Below are 17,352 nucleotides of genomic sequence, written 5' to 3'. Positions count from 1 at the left end.
GGGCCCTCAGGGCTCCTTTTACCCCCGCTGCCCTGTTCCGCTTTTGTTTGGCTAACGGACGGGAAATAATCGAGGTCAGCGGGGGTGGGTCCGGCACACTCCGGCAGGGCCTGCGCACCCGCCAGTCTTGTCTGCAAAGCCAGGGGGGGCTTTTCCTTGCTGGGATGGACAACTTCCGACCCCGCTACGTCTTCCCCTGCTTCTGGAGCCAGGGAGGTGAGGGTGGCTTTCGAAAGGGTCTTTTTGATCTGCCGCTCCTGAAAGATCTGTTCCCACTTTTTGAGGATCCTTGGACTGGCCTCATAGGAAGTCTGCTTCTGCAGGCTTCTGTTGAGGTTGCGGGGGGTCGATTTGATGATGAGCGGACTCAGCACCCGGCCGTCAGGGAGTCTCTTGGGAGGGGTACAGGGTGAGCAGACAATGGGCTTGAAATGGTTTAGTTCCTCGGAGATGCTGTCATTGCTCTCGGGACTGATGGAGCGTTCTGGCTTGTGCAGGGAAGCCAAGGATGACAGGGAGCTGAAGGGGAGCCGTTTCTCCACCGTTAGGTCCGGGGCTGAGAGACAGCGGTTGTTCTGAGTGGACAGGAGGACGCCGATGATGGGGTTGGAGGCTGGGGTCATAGCCGTGACCTGAAAGAGGTTAAAGAGATTCTGTATACGTAGAGAGAGACATATTGTCTCTCTTCCCAATTCCTTCATGATGGTAGAAGGATAGCAGGGGAAGGCTAGGAAAAGGGGATCAATGGGGAGGATCCCTAACCTAGAATGCACACCATTTGTAGAAATTCTTACACACCTGAAACAATTAAAACTAAAAACCTATAGGGAATAAGACTGATGAATCACTGAACTCTGCCTGTGAAACTAATACACTACACGTTAATTAATTGAAGTTTATAGGGAGGGAGGGAGGGGAAACAAAGAAAAGAAAGGAAAAGAAGAAAGGAGAAGATAAGAAAAGAAAAAAGAAAACTCATCTAGAACTTTCAAAAAAGTTCTACTGGCCTTCATTCCACCCTTCTGGCTACTAATTCAAACTCTCTTCCTTCACATCTATGTGCAAAATTCTCCAACACAGTTAGTATGCCTAGGACCCACTGGGCCTCTGCTCATCTGGAATAGCTTCTCTCGTGGCCGTGTGCAGGAAGCTTCCGGAAGGAGCGGTGTCTGAGGTGTACCTTGGCTTTGCTGGTTGGGGCTGCTCTGAGTCTGCTCTTCGCTCTGTCTTGAGCAGTGTCACTGCAGCTCTGACTCCTTTCCACCTTGGAATTTAGGTTCCTAAATAAATAAATAAATACAAGACAAGCAGTCAAAAGTAGCCCACCTGCTAACTAAGGAAAAAGAATGACAATCTCTTCTGTGCTTCCGAAGCCACTTGCCAAGAAAGACAATTCCCTTGGGCAGCTACAATAGGAAATGAATTCCTTTATTAACAAAACGCGTTCTAAGAACAAATCCTGTCAAAAGAGAAAGAGCCCTCCGGAGAGGACTTTTGGTTTAAGCCTTTGTTTCCAAACGAGACCCTGCTTAAATGATAAAAGGCCAATGGCTGTTTTGCTCTTGCTTAGAGAGATGTAGGGCTAATTCACCTTCTTTAATAGGGCGAATCCGGTGTTAAAATCACCTTTACAGGGGCGCCTGGGTGGCACAGCGGTTAAGCCTCTGCCTTCGGCTCAGGGCGTGATCCCGGCATTACGGGATCGAGCCCCACATCAGGCTCCTCCGCTATGAGCCTGCTTCTTCCTCTCCCACTCCCCCTGCTTGTGTTCCCTCTCTCGCTGCTGTCTCTATCTCTGTCGAATAAATAAATAAAATCTTTTAAAAAAATAAAATAAAATAAAATAAAATCACCTTTACAAACAACAAATTCTTTCCTTTTATTGGGCCCAAATATCCCCTCAAGCAATCTAAGTCAGCCATGAAACAACTATTTAAGTACTTACAAAATCCATAGCAGTGCACTCAATTTTTACATAGGGAGTCAAATTCAATGCACTCTCTTCCTTAACTCATTACATTTGAGCTTCCAAAGGCCTAAATCCTGGTGATTTACACCTTTACACCCTTATACCTTTGTTTCCTACTCTCCTATTTGTGCCTAATACCCATCCGGTGAGAATAATGCTTTTACCAATGTGTACAGCTGTTACTTTCCCTGCGCTGCAAGTCCATTCAACAAGCATTTATCATACACTTAACAGTATGCCAGTCACTGGGAAGCACCATCTGGTCACTGGGAATACTGAGAAAAATGAGACACCATCTAGGGTCTTCAAGGAATCAGAGTCCAGTGGGCCAGACAAATAAATGATTCAATATAACACAGTGAAATGGTACAACAACAACAAAAGCATGTGTAGGAGACAGAACGGCATAAAAGAGAGAGTTATGAATTACTGGGGATGGAGTGAGAGCAGGGTTGCAAAAGCCTCCCTTTGGCACATGTATTTTGGGTTTTTTTTTTGTTTTTTGTTTTTTGTTTTTTTTTTTTTAAAGATTTTATTTATTTATTCGACAGAGATAGAGACAGCCAGCGAGAGAGGGAACACAGGCAGGGGGAGTGGGAGAGGAAGAAGCAGGCTCCCAGCAGAGGAGCCTGATGCGGGGCTCGATCCCAGAACGCCGGGATCACGCCCTCAGCCACTTAACGACTGCGCCACCCAGGGGCCCCTGGCACATGTATCTTGAAGGATAAATAAGAATTTGCCAGAAGTCAAGGTGGATACAGAGGATCCCAAGCAGAATTATTTCCTTGAATGATTCTATTTAGCTTTAGAATGAAATACATCATCATAGCTACTCTTTCGTAGCAAAAGATTTACTTTTTTAAAAGTTTCACTCTGCCAGGATTAGCTCGGAAAACTTACAAAGGAGGAAATAAGGTGCATTCCCAGGGTGCCTTCCTGTCCCCACATCTCTAGCAAAGGCCTGTCCTACCTACCCCCAGTGGTTTCTATTCCAGCATTTCTGTGCTATTCCTCCCATTCAAAACCCACGAATCCTATGTCTCATGGCCTCACCTTGCTGTATGGTTCCCGTCCGCTGAACTAATCTCTGCCACGGTATCAACAGGAGAATACGGTGGCCAACCTGCATCATATGTCTGAACTTCACGAGGAAAATTCAACACTGAACCTAAGCAAGTAATGTGAGCGCTGTACTATCTAGTGGGAAATGTATTTTGGAACAGGTAGGAAACCTCAACGTCACCCTATAAAGGCAGCTGCTTAAAAATCAGCGTGGTCTGTATTTTACCTAGAACAGTATTGAAATTCATTTGCATTCCCAGAACTCAACACAAACTGTCAGTGGTGTAAACCACCCAGAAGTAAACTGGATGACAGATTAAAGTGCTGGAGTGTACGACATATACTTTGGGTCAGGAGGAATCAACATAGGGCTGCAAGAGAAAGCATTACCATTTCAAATATATAACTTGTTTGGCATCATTCCAACGCAGAAAGAGTAGACACTTAGAGAAAAAGATTTTCTGATCAACTTAAGAAAGAACTTTGTAACTTTCATTAGAGCAGTTCACGGAGAGCCGCCTTGGGAGATACTGAGCTCCATGTCATTAGAGGTGTTCAAACTGAAGCTGGACCTATACTTTAAAGTGCAAATAGTCCAGAGTTAAGAATGAGCTTCATATAATTTTTTAAAAACAGGCTACGAATCCATATTGTCAGCAGTAGCAGAATCAAATTTAAAGACGCTGGCTACATGCCCAAAGTATCAGATGTACAAATGACAACCACCTGTTGCTGGGGAGAACCTTTTCACATGCCCCCTAAACTCCGTTTCGGTGAAAGAAAAGGCCCAGAGAGGAAACCCACACTTGCAGGCTCGAGCACACAACAAGGCTACCCAAAGTAGTTTCTGACAAGTTAAAATCTTTTTGGTAAACCTCATAATGGCTGACATGGTCACTGTCTCTTCCATTAGCTTGGGCAGCCGACTTTACTGAGCACCAACTCTGTGCAAAGAATGAAAGACAGACCGATGAAAGATAATCCTGACCCACGGAAGCAGCCAGTCACTGGAGTCCACCATACCACGTCACAGAAGTGCTATAAGAAAGCAGTAATTATGGGGCGCCTGGGTGGCACAGCGGTTAAGCGTCTGCCTTCGGCTCAGGGCGTGATCCCGGCATTATGGGATCGAGCCCCACATCAGGCTCCTCTGCTATGAGCCTGCTTCTTCCTCTCCCACTCCCCCTGCTTGTGTTCCCTCTCTCGCTGGCTGTCTCTATCTCTGTCGAATAAATAAATAAAATCTTTAAAAAAAAAAAAAAGAAAGCAGTAATTATACAGCTAAACTCTCTAAGCATTTCCTTCTAAGAGTTTTATAGTTTTAGCCCTTACATATCTGATCCAATTTGACTTCTCTACTGTATTTGGTGTGAGGTTGGGGTTCAGTCCAACTTCATTCTTTATTTAGCATGTGCTTATCCAGTTGTGGTCCCAGCACCCCATGTGAAGACTATTCTTTCCCCCATAGAATAGTCTCGATACCCTTACTGAAAATCAACTGACATATGGGTTTATTTCTGGACTCCCAATTCTGCTCCACTGATTGATATATCTACCCCTATTTCGGTACCACACTCTTGATGACTGTAGCTTTGCGATGAATTTTGAAATCAGGAAGCGTGTCCTCTACCCTTGATCTTTTTCAAGATTGTATTGTTTGGGATCCTCTGCAATTCCGTATGTGAATTTTAGTATCAGCTTGTTCATTTCTGCAAAAAAGGAGACTGTAATTTTAATAGGTGTTGCAATGAATCTGTAAAACAAGTCGGGGAATACTGCCATCTTAACAATGTTAAGTCTTCTAATCCATGAACACAGAAGGTCTTTCCCTTCATTTAAGTCTTCTTCAACTATTTCAACAATATTTCGTAGTTTCAGTTTTCAGTTTAAGTCTTGCGCCTCCTTGGTTAAAGTTATTCATGACTACTCTATTCTTTTTGATGCTGTTGTAAATGGAATTGCTTTCCTAATTACATTTTCAGACTGCTCATTGCTAACAGTATAGAAATGCAACTGATTTTTATGTGGTGATCTCGTATCCCGCCACTTTGCTAAATTTATTAGCTTAGTAGTTTTTTCACAATTCTAATATTTTTAGGATTTCCTATGAATAATATCATGTCACCTGTGAACTGAGATAGTTTTAGTTCTTCCTTTGCAATCTGGATGCTTTTTCTTTTTTCCAGCTTTATGAGACTTAAGTGACACTGTATACACATAAAGTGTACATGTGTTGCTGTGATACACTTATCTATTGTGAGATGATTACCATAGAAGGGTTAACACCTCCGTCACCTCACATAACTAGCATTGCTTTTTTGTGGTGAGATGATTTAACTTCCAAGTATACTTGAAAGCAGTTTTCAAGTACATAATACGGTATTGTTAACTATAATTACCATGCTGCACATACGATACCCAGAACATACAACCCTTTGACCAACACCTCCCCACTTCCTCCACCCTCTGGCAACATTTCTCTCTTCTTTTTTTATGATTTGAATTTTTTAAGATTCCACATATAAGTGATATCATACAGTGTGCCTCTTTCTCTCTTCTTTCACTTCGCATAAGGTCCTCGAGGTCCATTCATGTTGCTGAAATTGGCAGAATTTCCTTCTGTCTCATAGCTCAATAATATTCCACACTATGTGTGTGTGTGTGTAGCTGACTAATGTGTGTGTGAGTGTGTGTGTGTACAGACACATTTTCTTTATCTATTCATCCATAGATGGACACTTCGAGTGTTTCCATAGCTTAGCTATTGTGAATAATGTTGCAATTAACATGGGAGCATATAGCTCTGGGAGATCCTAATTTCATTCCTTTGGATATATACCCAGAAGTGGGATTGCTGGATCATATGGTAGCTCTATTTTCATTTTTTGAGGAAACTCCATACTGTTTTCCATACTGGCTGTACCAGTTTGCATTCCCACCAGCAGTGCACAAGGGTTCCCTTTTCTCTACACCCTCATCAACACTTATCTCTTATTCTCTAGATGATAATAGCCATTCTAACAGGTGTGAGGTCATATCGCACTGCAGTTTTGATTTGCATTTCCCTGATGACTAGTGATAGTGAGCATCTTTCCATGTACCTGTTGGCCTTTTTTAAAAAAAGATTTTATTTATTTGAGAGAGAGAGAAGAGGAGAGTACAAGCAGGGGGAGTGGCAAACGGAGAGGGAGAAGCAGGCTCCATTCTGAGCAGGGAGCCCGAGGCAGGGCTCAATCCCAGGACCCTGGGATCATCACCTGAGCTGAAGGCAGATACTCAACCGACTGAGCCACCCAGGTGCCCCCCTGTTGGCCATGTATATGTCTTCTTTAGAAAAATGTCTGTTTAGTTCCTCTTCTGATTTTTCAGTTGGGTTGTTTGGGGGTTTTTGTTGTTGTTTGTTTTGTGTGTGTGTGTGTGTGTGTGTGTGTGTGTGTGTGTGTTTGCTATTGAATTGTATGAGTTCCTTAAATATTTTGGATAGTAACCCCTTATCTGACAGATGATTGAAAAATATTTTCTCCCATCTCTCAGGCTGCCTTTTCATTCTGTTGATTGTTTCTTTTGCAGCGAGGAGGATTTGTCTGAAGTAGCCCCCACTTACTTACTTTTTTGCTTTTGTTCCTTGTGCTTTTCGTGTTGTATCTAAAAAAATCATTGCCAAGACCAATGTCAAGGAGCTCTCCCCCTATGTTTTCTTCTAGGAGTTTTACACTTTCAGGTCTCATGTTTCAGTCTCTAATCTATTACAAGCTAGTTTTTGTGAGTGGTGTAAAACAGGCATCCAATTCCATTCTTCTGCATGTGACTATGCAGGTTTCCCAATACCATTTGTTGAAGAGACTATCCTTTCCCCATTGAGTATTTTTGGCTCCCTTGTCTAATATTAGCTGACCATACATGCATAGGTTTATTTCAGGGCTCTCAATTCTATTTCTTTCGTCTGTTTTTATGCCAGTACTATACTGTTTTGATTAACATAGCTTTGCAATATTGTCTGAAGTCAGGAAGTGTGATGACTTCAACTTTGTTCTTTCTAAAGAACAAAGGCTATTTGGGGTCTTTCATGGTTCCATACAAATTTTAGGGCTGTTTTTACTATTTCTTATTTTTTTTTAAAGATTTTATTTATTTATTTGACAGAGAGAGAGAGACAGCCAGCGAGAGAGGGAACACAAGCAGGGGGAGTGGGAGAGGAAGAAGCAGGCTCATAGCAGAGGAGGCTGATGTGGGACTCGATCCCATAACGCCGGGATCACGCCCTGAGCCAAAGGCAGACGCTTAACCGCTGTGCCACCCAGGTGCCCCTGTTTTTACTATTTCTATGAACAAGGTCATTGGAATATTGATAGGGATTACATTGATATAGATGTTTTGGGGTACTATGGATTTTTTATTATTAATTCCTCTGATCCATAAACACAGGATAGTTCTCCATTTATCTGTGTCTTCAATTTCGTCCATCAAGTCTTGGTTAAATTTATTCCCAAGTATTTTATTTTTTGGATGCTATGGTGAATAAGGCTGCTTTATTTCTTTTTTAAAAAGATTTATTTATTAGAGAGAGAGAGAGAGTTGGGGGAGGGGCAGAGGGAGAAGGAGAGAGAGAGAGAGTATCAAGCAGACTCCCCACTGAGTGGGAAGCCTGATGAGGAGCTTGATCTCACAACCCTGAGATCATGGCTTGAGCCAAAATCAAGAGTTGGATCTTGCCAACTGACTGTCATGCCGAACTGACTGAGCCAACCAGGCATCCCGGGGCTCTTTTCTTTTTCAGATATTCCATTGTTAGTGTGTAGAAACATACGTGACTTCTGTATGCTAATTTTGTATCCAGCAACATGACTGAATTCATTGATTAGCTCTAATAGTTTTTTGGTGGTCTTTAGTACTTTCTATACATAAGATCACATCATCCCCAAACAAAGACAATTGTACTTGCTTTCTAATTTGGTGAGAATCTCTTTGAGTTTGTTTGGTGACCTATGAGCTTCCCAAATATAGATATCCAAACCTCTCCCCCACATTTGAGCAGTTCTTACTTCTTTAAATAACTTTTCTACTCCCTTCTCCCTCTCCTACTCTTCTCCTTCTAGAACTCTAATAATTTGCAAGTTGTTTCTTTCGATGTTATCCCGTAGGTCATATTGGCTTTCTTCACTGTTTCTAATTTTCCTTTCTTCTGCTTGATCCATTCTGCTGTTGATGCTCTCCACTGCACTTTTCTTTTCATTCACTGTATTGTTCAGCTTCAGAATTTTTGTTTGGCTCTTCCTTAAGATTTCTTTTTGTTAAACTTCTCTTTCTTTTTTTATACATCTGTTGCCCTGATTTAGTTGAATTGTCTTTCTGTGTTTCCTTGTAGCTCAGTGAGCCTCCCAAACACCGCTATTTTGAACTCTTTATTGGGTATGTATCACAGATCTTCATGTCTTTGGGATCCATTACTGGAAAATTATTATGATCTTTTGATGGTGTCATATTTCCTTGATTTTTCATGTTCCTTGAAATTTCGCATCGCTGTCTTCACATTTGAAGTAGCAGTCACTTCTTCCCGTCTTCATTAATTGCTTTTGGGAAAGAAGTCTCTTCCATCAGCCTTGGTAGGGATTCTGAGGCTTTCAGACCTTCTATGGATACACCTGCTCCTTGCTTCTTGCTCCCTCTTGTGGCAGAATTCTTAAGCTTGTATGACTTCTCTTGATCCTGCAACATACAAGGTCAAGTGCTGACAGCCTCCCTTTTGCTTTTCCAAGGGTGGCACTAAAGCTCAAGTTTGTGGTCTCTCCCTTGTCCAGAGTCTGACTGGCTTTCTACACATGCTCATTAGTCATCTACCAATACTCATTCTCACTGCCACTGGGAATATGTACAGGAAGTGGGCCACAGGGTGGAGGTGTGAATGAAGTGTGTGAAGTGCTGGGAGCGCCTGTGAGTCAGGCGGGAGGATCCACAGGTTATGAAGATCTGGTTATTTATTTGAGATGTTTTCTTCATTTTAGATGTAGGCCTTTAAAGCTATAAATTTGCCTCTAAGCACTACTTTTACTGCATTCCAACAGTTTTAGTATGGTGGGTTTCATTTTCATTCCTCTCAAGGTATTTTCTAATTTCTCTTGTGATTTCTTTTTTGATCTATTGGTTTTTTAAAAATGTATAGTTTAATGTCCACATATTTGTGAATTTTCCAATTTTCCTTCTGTTATTGACTTACAGCTTCATTCTATTGTGGTCAAAAAAGATACTTTGTATTATTCCAATCTTTTAAAATTTATTGAGACTTGTTTTATGGTGTAACATACGGTCTATTCTGGAGAATGTTCTATGTGCACTATAGTAAAATGTGTGTTCTGCTGTTGTGAGGTAGAGTGCTTTATATACGGTAAGTCTATTTGGTAGACAGTATTGTGCAAGTCGTCTATATCCTTGTTTACCTATCATCTGTGTATTACATCCATTGTGGAAACGGGTATTAAAGTCTCCAACTATTATCATTAAAATGTCTATTATTCCCTTCAATTCTGTCAGTTTTTATTTCATATATTTTGTGCATCTATTATTAGGTGTATGTGTGTTTACAATGGTTATATCTTCTTCTTTTATTTTTTTTTAAAGATTTTATTTATTTATTTGACAGAGAGAGAGACAGCCAGCGAGAGAGGGAACACAAGCAGGGGGAGTGGGAGAGGGAAGAAACAGGCTCCCACTGAGCAGGGAGCCCCATGAGGGGGCTCAATCCCAGGACTCTGGGATCACGCCCTGAGCCAAAGGCAGACACTTAACGACTGAGCCACCCAGGTGCCCCATCTTCTTTTTTTAAGTAATCTCCACACCCAACATGGGGCTCAAACTCATGACCCAGAAATCAAGAGTCACATGCTCTACTGACCGAGTCAGCCAGATGCCCATATAATGGTTATATCTTATTAATAGATTGACATTTTTATCATTATTCAATGCCCACCTTGTCTGTTGTAATAATTTTTGTCCTAAAGTCTACATTGTCTGATATTAGTATAGCTACTCCAGGCAGTTCTCTTTTTGTCACTGTTTGCATAGAATATCTTTCTCTATCCTTTCATTTTCAACCTATTTTTGTCTTTGGATCTAAAGGGAGTCTCAGCATATAGCTGGAATTTTTTTTTTTTTTTTTTTTTTGAGAGAGTGAGTGGTAGGGGCAGAGGGAGAAAGAGAATCTTAAACAGGCTTCACACTCAGTGCAGAGCCTAGCACGGGGCTCAGTCTCACAACCCTGATCATGACCTGAGCCAAAACCAAGAGTCAGACACTTAATTGACTGAGCCACCCAGGCACCCCTATTTGGATCGTATTTTTAAAAAATCCCTTCTGTCTTTTATTTGGAGAGTTTAAGTCATTTACATTTAATGTAATTACTGATAAGGAAGGACTTAACTTCTGCCATTTTGCTATTTGTTTTCTATATGTCCTATACCTTTTTTGTTCCTCAATTCTCCATTAATGCCTTCTTTTGTGTTAGACATTTCCTGTGTGCCATTTTGAGTCTCTTCTTGTTCCTTTACTAAATATGTTTTATTTATTTCCTAGTGATTGCTATGGGGATTAGAATTAACATCTTAATTTACAACAATCTATTTCAAAATTAATATCAATTCAATTTCAATAGCATACAAAAGCTTTATTCTATATGACTCTATTTTCCCCTTTTACATTATTATTGTTACATGAAGAGCCACAAAAATCATGATGGTAAAAACATCTTAGCCATAAACACATTATTATTATAGTATTTGGTCAAGATAAGAGACTTCAAAATACTGGCTGAGAATAGTCAAGACTAGTGAACTTGGTAATATTCTCAGGGTTGGAAGGACTCAAACAACATCTTCACTAAAAAATAAAAGAAGTAACTACTCTCACTAGTTTGTGCACATCCATTTCTGTACGCCCACACCCTAAGACATAGTGGATATAGCTAATAAATTTCTTATAAATGAAAAAAAAGATGCACAGAAACACCTCTCTCCTCTTTATGAAAAAAAGAGAAAACTTCAACATTTATTAGGAATGTAGTTATCTGTCAGGCACTAAGCTGCTTTAAATATATTGTATCTCATTTATTTATTTATTTTTAAAGATTTTATTTATTTATTTGACAGAGAGAGAGAGACAGGCAGCGAGAGCAGGAACACAAGCAGGGGGAGTGGGAGAGGAAGAAGCAGGCTCCCAGCAGAGGAGCCTGGCGTGGGGCTCGATCCCAGAACGCGGGGATCACACCCTGAGCCAAAGGCAGACGCTCAATGACTGAGCCACCCAGGAGCCCCTGTATCTCATTAAATACGTACAGAAACCCTATGAGATAAGCATCATCATCCTCATTTAACAGACAAAGAACTGAGGGAAGTGATCTTCCAAGGTCACACTGAAGCCAAGGTTTAAACCCATGTCTCTATGATTTTAAGCCTGTGCTCTTTCTACCACAGCATACTGATCTTACATTCTACTCTACTCTGCCACAGAACAGACCCAGCACATCTAGGGAAGCGCTCTCTTCCAAACACATAACGAAGTCATAAACAAGAGAAAGCAGCATTGTCTGAAAGGCAACTGGCTTAAAATTTCCATTGCCAAGAGACCAGATGGTTTCTGGGATGTAGAGTTAGGCTAAAAATACCCACAACCACAATGAATCTGACTTACAAACAAAGAAAAGGAGGGGCAGCCAGTATAAACATGCAGCTGGAAAGCTAGAAGATTTATGCTTATAAAACACTGCTTAAAGGGTTTTTAAATGGCAATACATGATACAAAACATTAGATAGCTCATGCTCTCAACTGTTCAATCATCACTCTCACATACCCAAACCACATTAGTTTTTTAATTGAACTCTCAGGTCTGGTAGAGCTGAGTTCCACCAAGAAGCTAAAGGCTGGGGGCGCCTGGGTGGCACAGCGGTTGAGCGTCTGCCTTCGGCTCAGGGCGTGATCCCGGCGTTGTGGGATCGAGCCCCACATCAGGCTCCTCCGCTATGAGCCTGCTTCTTCCTCTCCCACTCCCCCTGCTTGTGTTCCCTCTCTCGCTGGCTGTCTCTCTCTCTGTCGAATAAATAAATAAAATCTTCAAAAAAAAAAAAAAGAAGCTAAAGGCTGGCGAGGAGCCTCCTTCTAGCCCCTAGCCTGCATGTACGAGCCCTCCCAACCAGCACCACCACATGTACACATACTTGAATGAAACCAGCAGCTTCCTTAGGCCCAGGTGTAGCTGCCATGCACCCAGAAATGGGTGAGATTTTGTTACAATCCTTCCTTTATATATTTATGATCTGGGTTATCTGCCTTGTGGACGCTAGTGTTCTTTTTTTTTAAGCGTACGATTTAATAATTTTTAATTCACAGTTATCTAACCATTACCACGGTCGATCTTAGAACGTTTCCATCACCTCAGTCCCCTCAAATGGCAGGATAACTCGACGGGTTCTTACTTACGTCTGTTAAAACAAGGCAGGGTATAAATTAAACAGAAGGAAGGCAGCTTTCCCTTGCAAAGGTGGATCATTTCAAGACCAGGTTCCAAGTACGGAGCCTTTGGTCACAAGGGTCCTGACAGTGGTGTGATAAGAAAGCGCATAGGTTTGAAATAAAGAGAGCCCTGAGTTCCAGTTCCAACTCTGTCACCCTAATGAGGTGAGCTACTCAACCTGTCTGCACTGCATGTTCCTTGGCCGTAAGATGGGAACAGTATCATAAAACTTGTAGGACTAATGTGAGGACTAAATGAAACGAGGAAGGTAGGGTACTCAACACGACAGGAGGCACTAGATAAAAGCTAGTTCCCCTGGTGCAGAGCCCACTCACTCACTATCCCACCCTCTGAAAACTACCAGCTATTTCTGCCCTGGTAGAGCAGAGAGATCACTGACAGCTCTAAAATCTGCCCCTCTCCTTAAGTTCCACACCACTTCTCCTTCAGCTAGCTTCCCTTTTCAAGCAGATTCCACTACTTTTAACAACATTTGTCTTCTTAATAACCAGGCCATCTGCTTGATTTCTTTCAATTCCTTTATCCCTCCCCAACACACACACACACACACACACACACACACACACACACACACACACACGAGAGCACAGGACATGCCCCAGGCCGTCACCAAGTCTTTGGCTTCTTGTAACTTACTACCTCATCTTTCTTTCAGTCTCCTCTCCCTCATGGCTACTCTTGGACTACTCCCCACACACAACCTGCTATGTCTAATCCTTAAATTTTTCCAGAAGTTTCCAACTACCCTCACCCCCTTTCTTTTCATGTCACGGCCTTATCCTTTCCACTCTTTAAAACTCTGCTTTAAGCCACTTCTAGATGCTTCGATTTTAGAGGTCAAAAGAATCTTAAGAAACCACCCAGGAAAAATCCCTGCCCAGCCCTGGAGATGGGGGACAATGGGGTAGCATGGAAAGAGCCAAGAAACCTCAGTTCTATCTCAGATTCCTACTATTCTAGCTATCTACGATTTGGCAAACCATGTTTTCTCTCTAGGTTTTAGTCTTCTCATCAATAAAACAAAAGCATTAGATAATATTTAAGATCCTTTTCAGCTCTAAGAGTCCACATTCTAAAAAAATATAACAAAAGAGTGGCAGTAATAGTCACTGAACTTACCATGTGCCAGAAATCCCGTTAGGCACCATTTACTTAAAATACAATTTTGTATGGAATGGCAATACTGGCGTCACTGCATTTCTATTTTTGTTTTTCATTTTTTAAACTGGAAAGAGGATACATGGTTTAATTATATTCCTTTTTATGATTATGCCCTATTTCCAAGAAGAATCCAAAGTGACTTACTGCCAAAATACATAAAGACTGAGTCTTAACGGAGGATAAAGATCACATTAAATAATAAATATGAAAAAAGTATACCAAACGTTTTGGTGTTTTTTTTTTTAATTATAGGCCATGTTGGAAAGTCATGATGACTGAATTGAAAACCCTGTCCTGATTCTAAACCTCCCGATAGCAAAAGCAAAGAGGAAGATGCAGCTGGACAGAGAGCCTTTTGCAAAGACACCACCGCAACAGAGAAAGTTTTTCCAGCCTGAGATTTTGGAAGAATCTGCAACCAGGTTTTTTGTTTCATCCTAGTGAGGAGGAAGGGAATGAGGAGTGAGGGGAAATAAATGTAAAAAAAACAAACCAGTTTCTCAGTATTTAAAAGTTTAACTTTACAATTATATATCTTACGGTTCAACTTAATTTTTTTCAATTAACATATATTTTGTGATTAACTTAGAAATGATCTTGGATTAACTATCTGCCTCCCCAAGAGACGTTTCATTTTCAATAGGACTGTACAATTTTATGAATAGTGCCTTAAAGCCCTCTTTGCTTTGAATTTTTCACATGAAAAGAGACTGAGCTGTTGGCAAGACTCAGAGCCAGAATCGATTAATGGATTCCTTCCAAAATAACCATCCTCTCAGGCCTACTCTTACCTCCATGCCTTTGGGCTTAAGAAAGAAACGTTTATGAAGTAGATAAGTAGAACAAATGCAGATTGACTTGATTTAAATACAGTTGTAAAAACTTTCAAAGCTTTTACATATGACCTCTCTTTAGGAAAAGAATTTACGGAGAATTACGGAGAAAACCTATTCTTTTGTTGCTGTTTAACACATGGGAAAAAATGCATTTGAAATATCCAAAAGCTATTACTTGTTTTAATGTGCTAAAATATATGTAACATAAAAGCTATCACTTTAACCATGTTAAGTTTATAGCCACATCGTTGTGCAACCATCACCATGCTAATTATTTTTTTGATATATCCATAAGCTACATTCCATTGTGTTAGAGTAGGCAGTTAGTTAGGCTTTAACAGGACGCCTGGCGGCTAGCCAAGTGGGGGAGGTGTGTCATGGCTCACTACCGCCATCAGGGAAAGTTAGAGACCCGTCTTGGCAGCGCTCCAAAAACACAGCCACAGACGCCAGATCAAACTGGACAGACCCAAGACAAAGAAGGCCAGAGAAACTGAGCAAGTAAGGGAGAAAAGGTGTGAAACCCTGCTCCCAAGAACCAAGAGGTAAGTATTCCACCCCCTAGGGAACAACTGTCAATAAAAGACAGACGCCCAACCCCAGGGTGCGCAGCTCTCCCTGGGCTTGCCCGTCCTCACATCTCAGCAGTGGACTCTCACTTTCATAAACTTTCCTACTTGTACTGCTCAACTGGTGTGTCTGGTTTATCCTTGAATTCTTTCTCGCAAGGAGACCAAGAGCCTTCAGCCGCATCTGTGGGATGGGCTGGGTCGAGGCCTCAGGGCCCGGGGTCTCCCCAGTTCACCTGGCAACAATTTCAGCACTAGCAAATCCATATTGTTTTTCTAAGTATCCTTTGGAACTGAAATTTAAATATTTTCTTATCTAAGGAAAAAAGCATGTTGACTACGTAAGAGAGGTGATTTACAGTATTACCATAATCGATTTTCCAACCTAACGTTTCCATGACATCAGCAAACTATGTCCTAAAAAGATGAGCCGACTAACCAAATCCAATGAACTGTTGTAATAACTGTACTAATAGCTAAACTCAGCCCACAACCTTGGATATTTGGAAAAAATGAATGCTGAAATATATAAAATCAACTGCAAACACTCCTTAATAATAAAATGTAATGCGACTCTTTTCCTATAAATTAGTCCCACTGTGGCTCCATGATATGGAGTAAGGGCAAGGGTGGGCCAAGGAGCAGGAAAAGAAGATATATTACAGAGATTCTAGAGCCATACATAATCAAAAGCAAAGCCCCGGACACCTGGGTGGCACAGTCAGTTGGGCCCAAGAGTCTGCCTGAGAGTCTCTCCCTCTCCGTCTGTCCCTCCCGCTCATGCTCTCCCTCCCTCTCTCTCTAATAAATAAATAAATCTTTTTTAAAAAATTAAAATTTAAATTTAAAAGAAGCAAACCCCTCTGTAAAGGCTTTACATTTTAGCCTTTAGAAAGAATTTTCTAGGTTCCTTGCTAGGCATTTCTAAGCAATGTCGTATTAACCCACTACCTCCTTTACAAGAATGAGTCGCAACAGCAGAGACTGGAATTGGTGATAACTAACTGGGGCAATGTGGCCCTGGCATCTTATTTGGATTTGAATAAAAATTTCTCTTTTTTCCAAGTCATTTCAAATTATGAGATACTAATTAACTAATCACAGACTGCCTAAAAGCAACATTTATTTGTTTTAGGGAGTATTTGTTGTGACTTAATTGGAATGAATGATATGATCTTTTTCTCTTTTCAGTAGATCTCCCTTATCATCATTAAAATACTCCTGCTACAAATGGGGGCAACTCCATATATACAATCAGCAGCTGAAAAATTCAAAGTCAAGCAATCTTGAATTTTTTCACTTTAGAGGGCATCTACGGTTCCAGCTCATAGGCACAACGGAAGAGTTTCATCTTTACCATAAATGGAAAGCACCCTGGCTTACATCTGACTTATTGGGTTCTGATTACATCAATCAAACCTAAGTGGCTACAATACAGTGACCATTAAACAAATGTCAAATGAATGAATCAATACTCTAGGACAGAGCCTTCCTGGAAGAAGGAGTTACCATTACCTAGAGAAGGGGAGGCATTTAGGGGATGGGAGAGGGTTCGTGAATGTTACTCTCAGAAATAACACGAAAATCAGAGGTTTACTCTCAGAAATAACAGGAAAATCAGACTGCTCGAAAAGAACACATACCAAAAAAGATTCAGATATAAAAGCTACATCAGGGATAATAGTTCTTATTTTATAACATTCTTAAACTTGGAAGCTTTGGGGGGTTTCATTTGTTAGTGATTAGCAATTAAAAGCCTCAAAATAAAAGAATAAAATAAATAGGTGTAGGTCCACAGGGGCCGCAAGAAAGGGAGATCTACCTTAATGGGGTTGCTGGGAAGGAGGAGAGAAACCCTAGATCAGGGTGAGCAATGCCAGCTTTAACCAGAAACAGCAACAAAATGGCGTAAGACGATGTCTTTTCATTTTATATTAAAACGGAGAGCATGGCACATAGCTCTCCACAAAATTTGTCTGCTGAATGAGTGATTCCTTTCTACCATCCCTCCTCCATTTCTTCTTCCCTTCCTCCTATTTATGTATCCCTCTTCCCTCTTCCTTCCTCCCTCCCTCCCTCCCTTCTTCCTTCCTTCCTCCCTCCCTCCCTCCCTCCCTCCCTCCTTCTCTTTTTCCTTCCATCCTCCCTCCTCCCTCCATTATCCAACATCCATCCATTTCCTCCCTCCTTTCCTCCCCACAGCCTGCAAAGTCTAAAGGATCAAGAGATTCCTTG

At 41.3% G+C, this 17,352-nt stretch overlaps 1 protein-coding gene across 1 annotated transcript in view; it reads right to left on the bottom strand.

The window, feature by feature from the left end:
* The window catches only part of RNF169 (ring finger protein 169), an 84,571-nt gene that overhangs the window by 5,453 nt on the left and 61,766 nt on the right, over positions 1-17,352 (bottom strand). The window contains 2 exon segments of the mRNA XM_008707427.2: positions 1-632; positions 1,181-1,280. Of these exon segments, the coding sequence (XP_008705649.2) occupies positions 1-632; positions 1,181-1,280 (732 nt within the window).

This window comes from Ursus maritimus, unplaced genomic scaffold (assembly GCF_017311325.1).
Source record: "Ursus maritimus isolate PB19 unplaced genomic scaffold, ASM1731132v1 scaffold_16, whole genome shotgun sequence".
NCBI classification, from domain to species: Eukaryota; Metazoa; Chordata; class Mammalia; order Carnivora; family Ursidae; genus Ursus; species Ursus maritimus.
The sequence above is the reverse complement of the archived record's forward strand: the minus strand, read 5'-3'. Positions and strand labels throughout refer to the sequence as shown.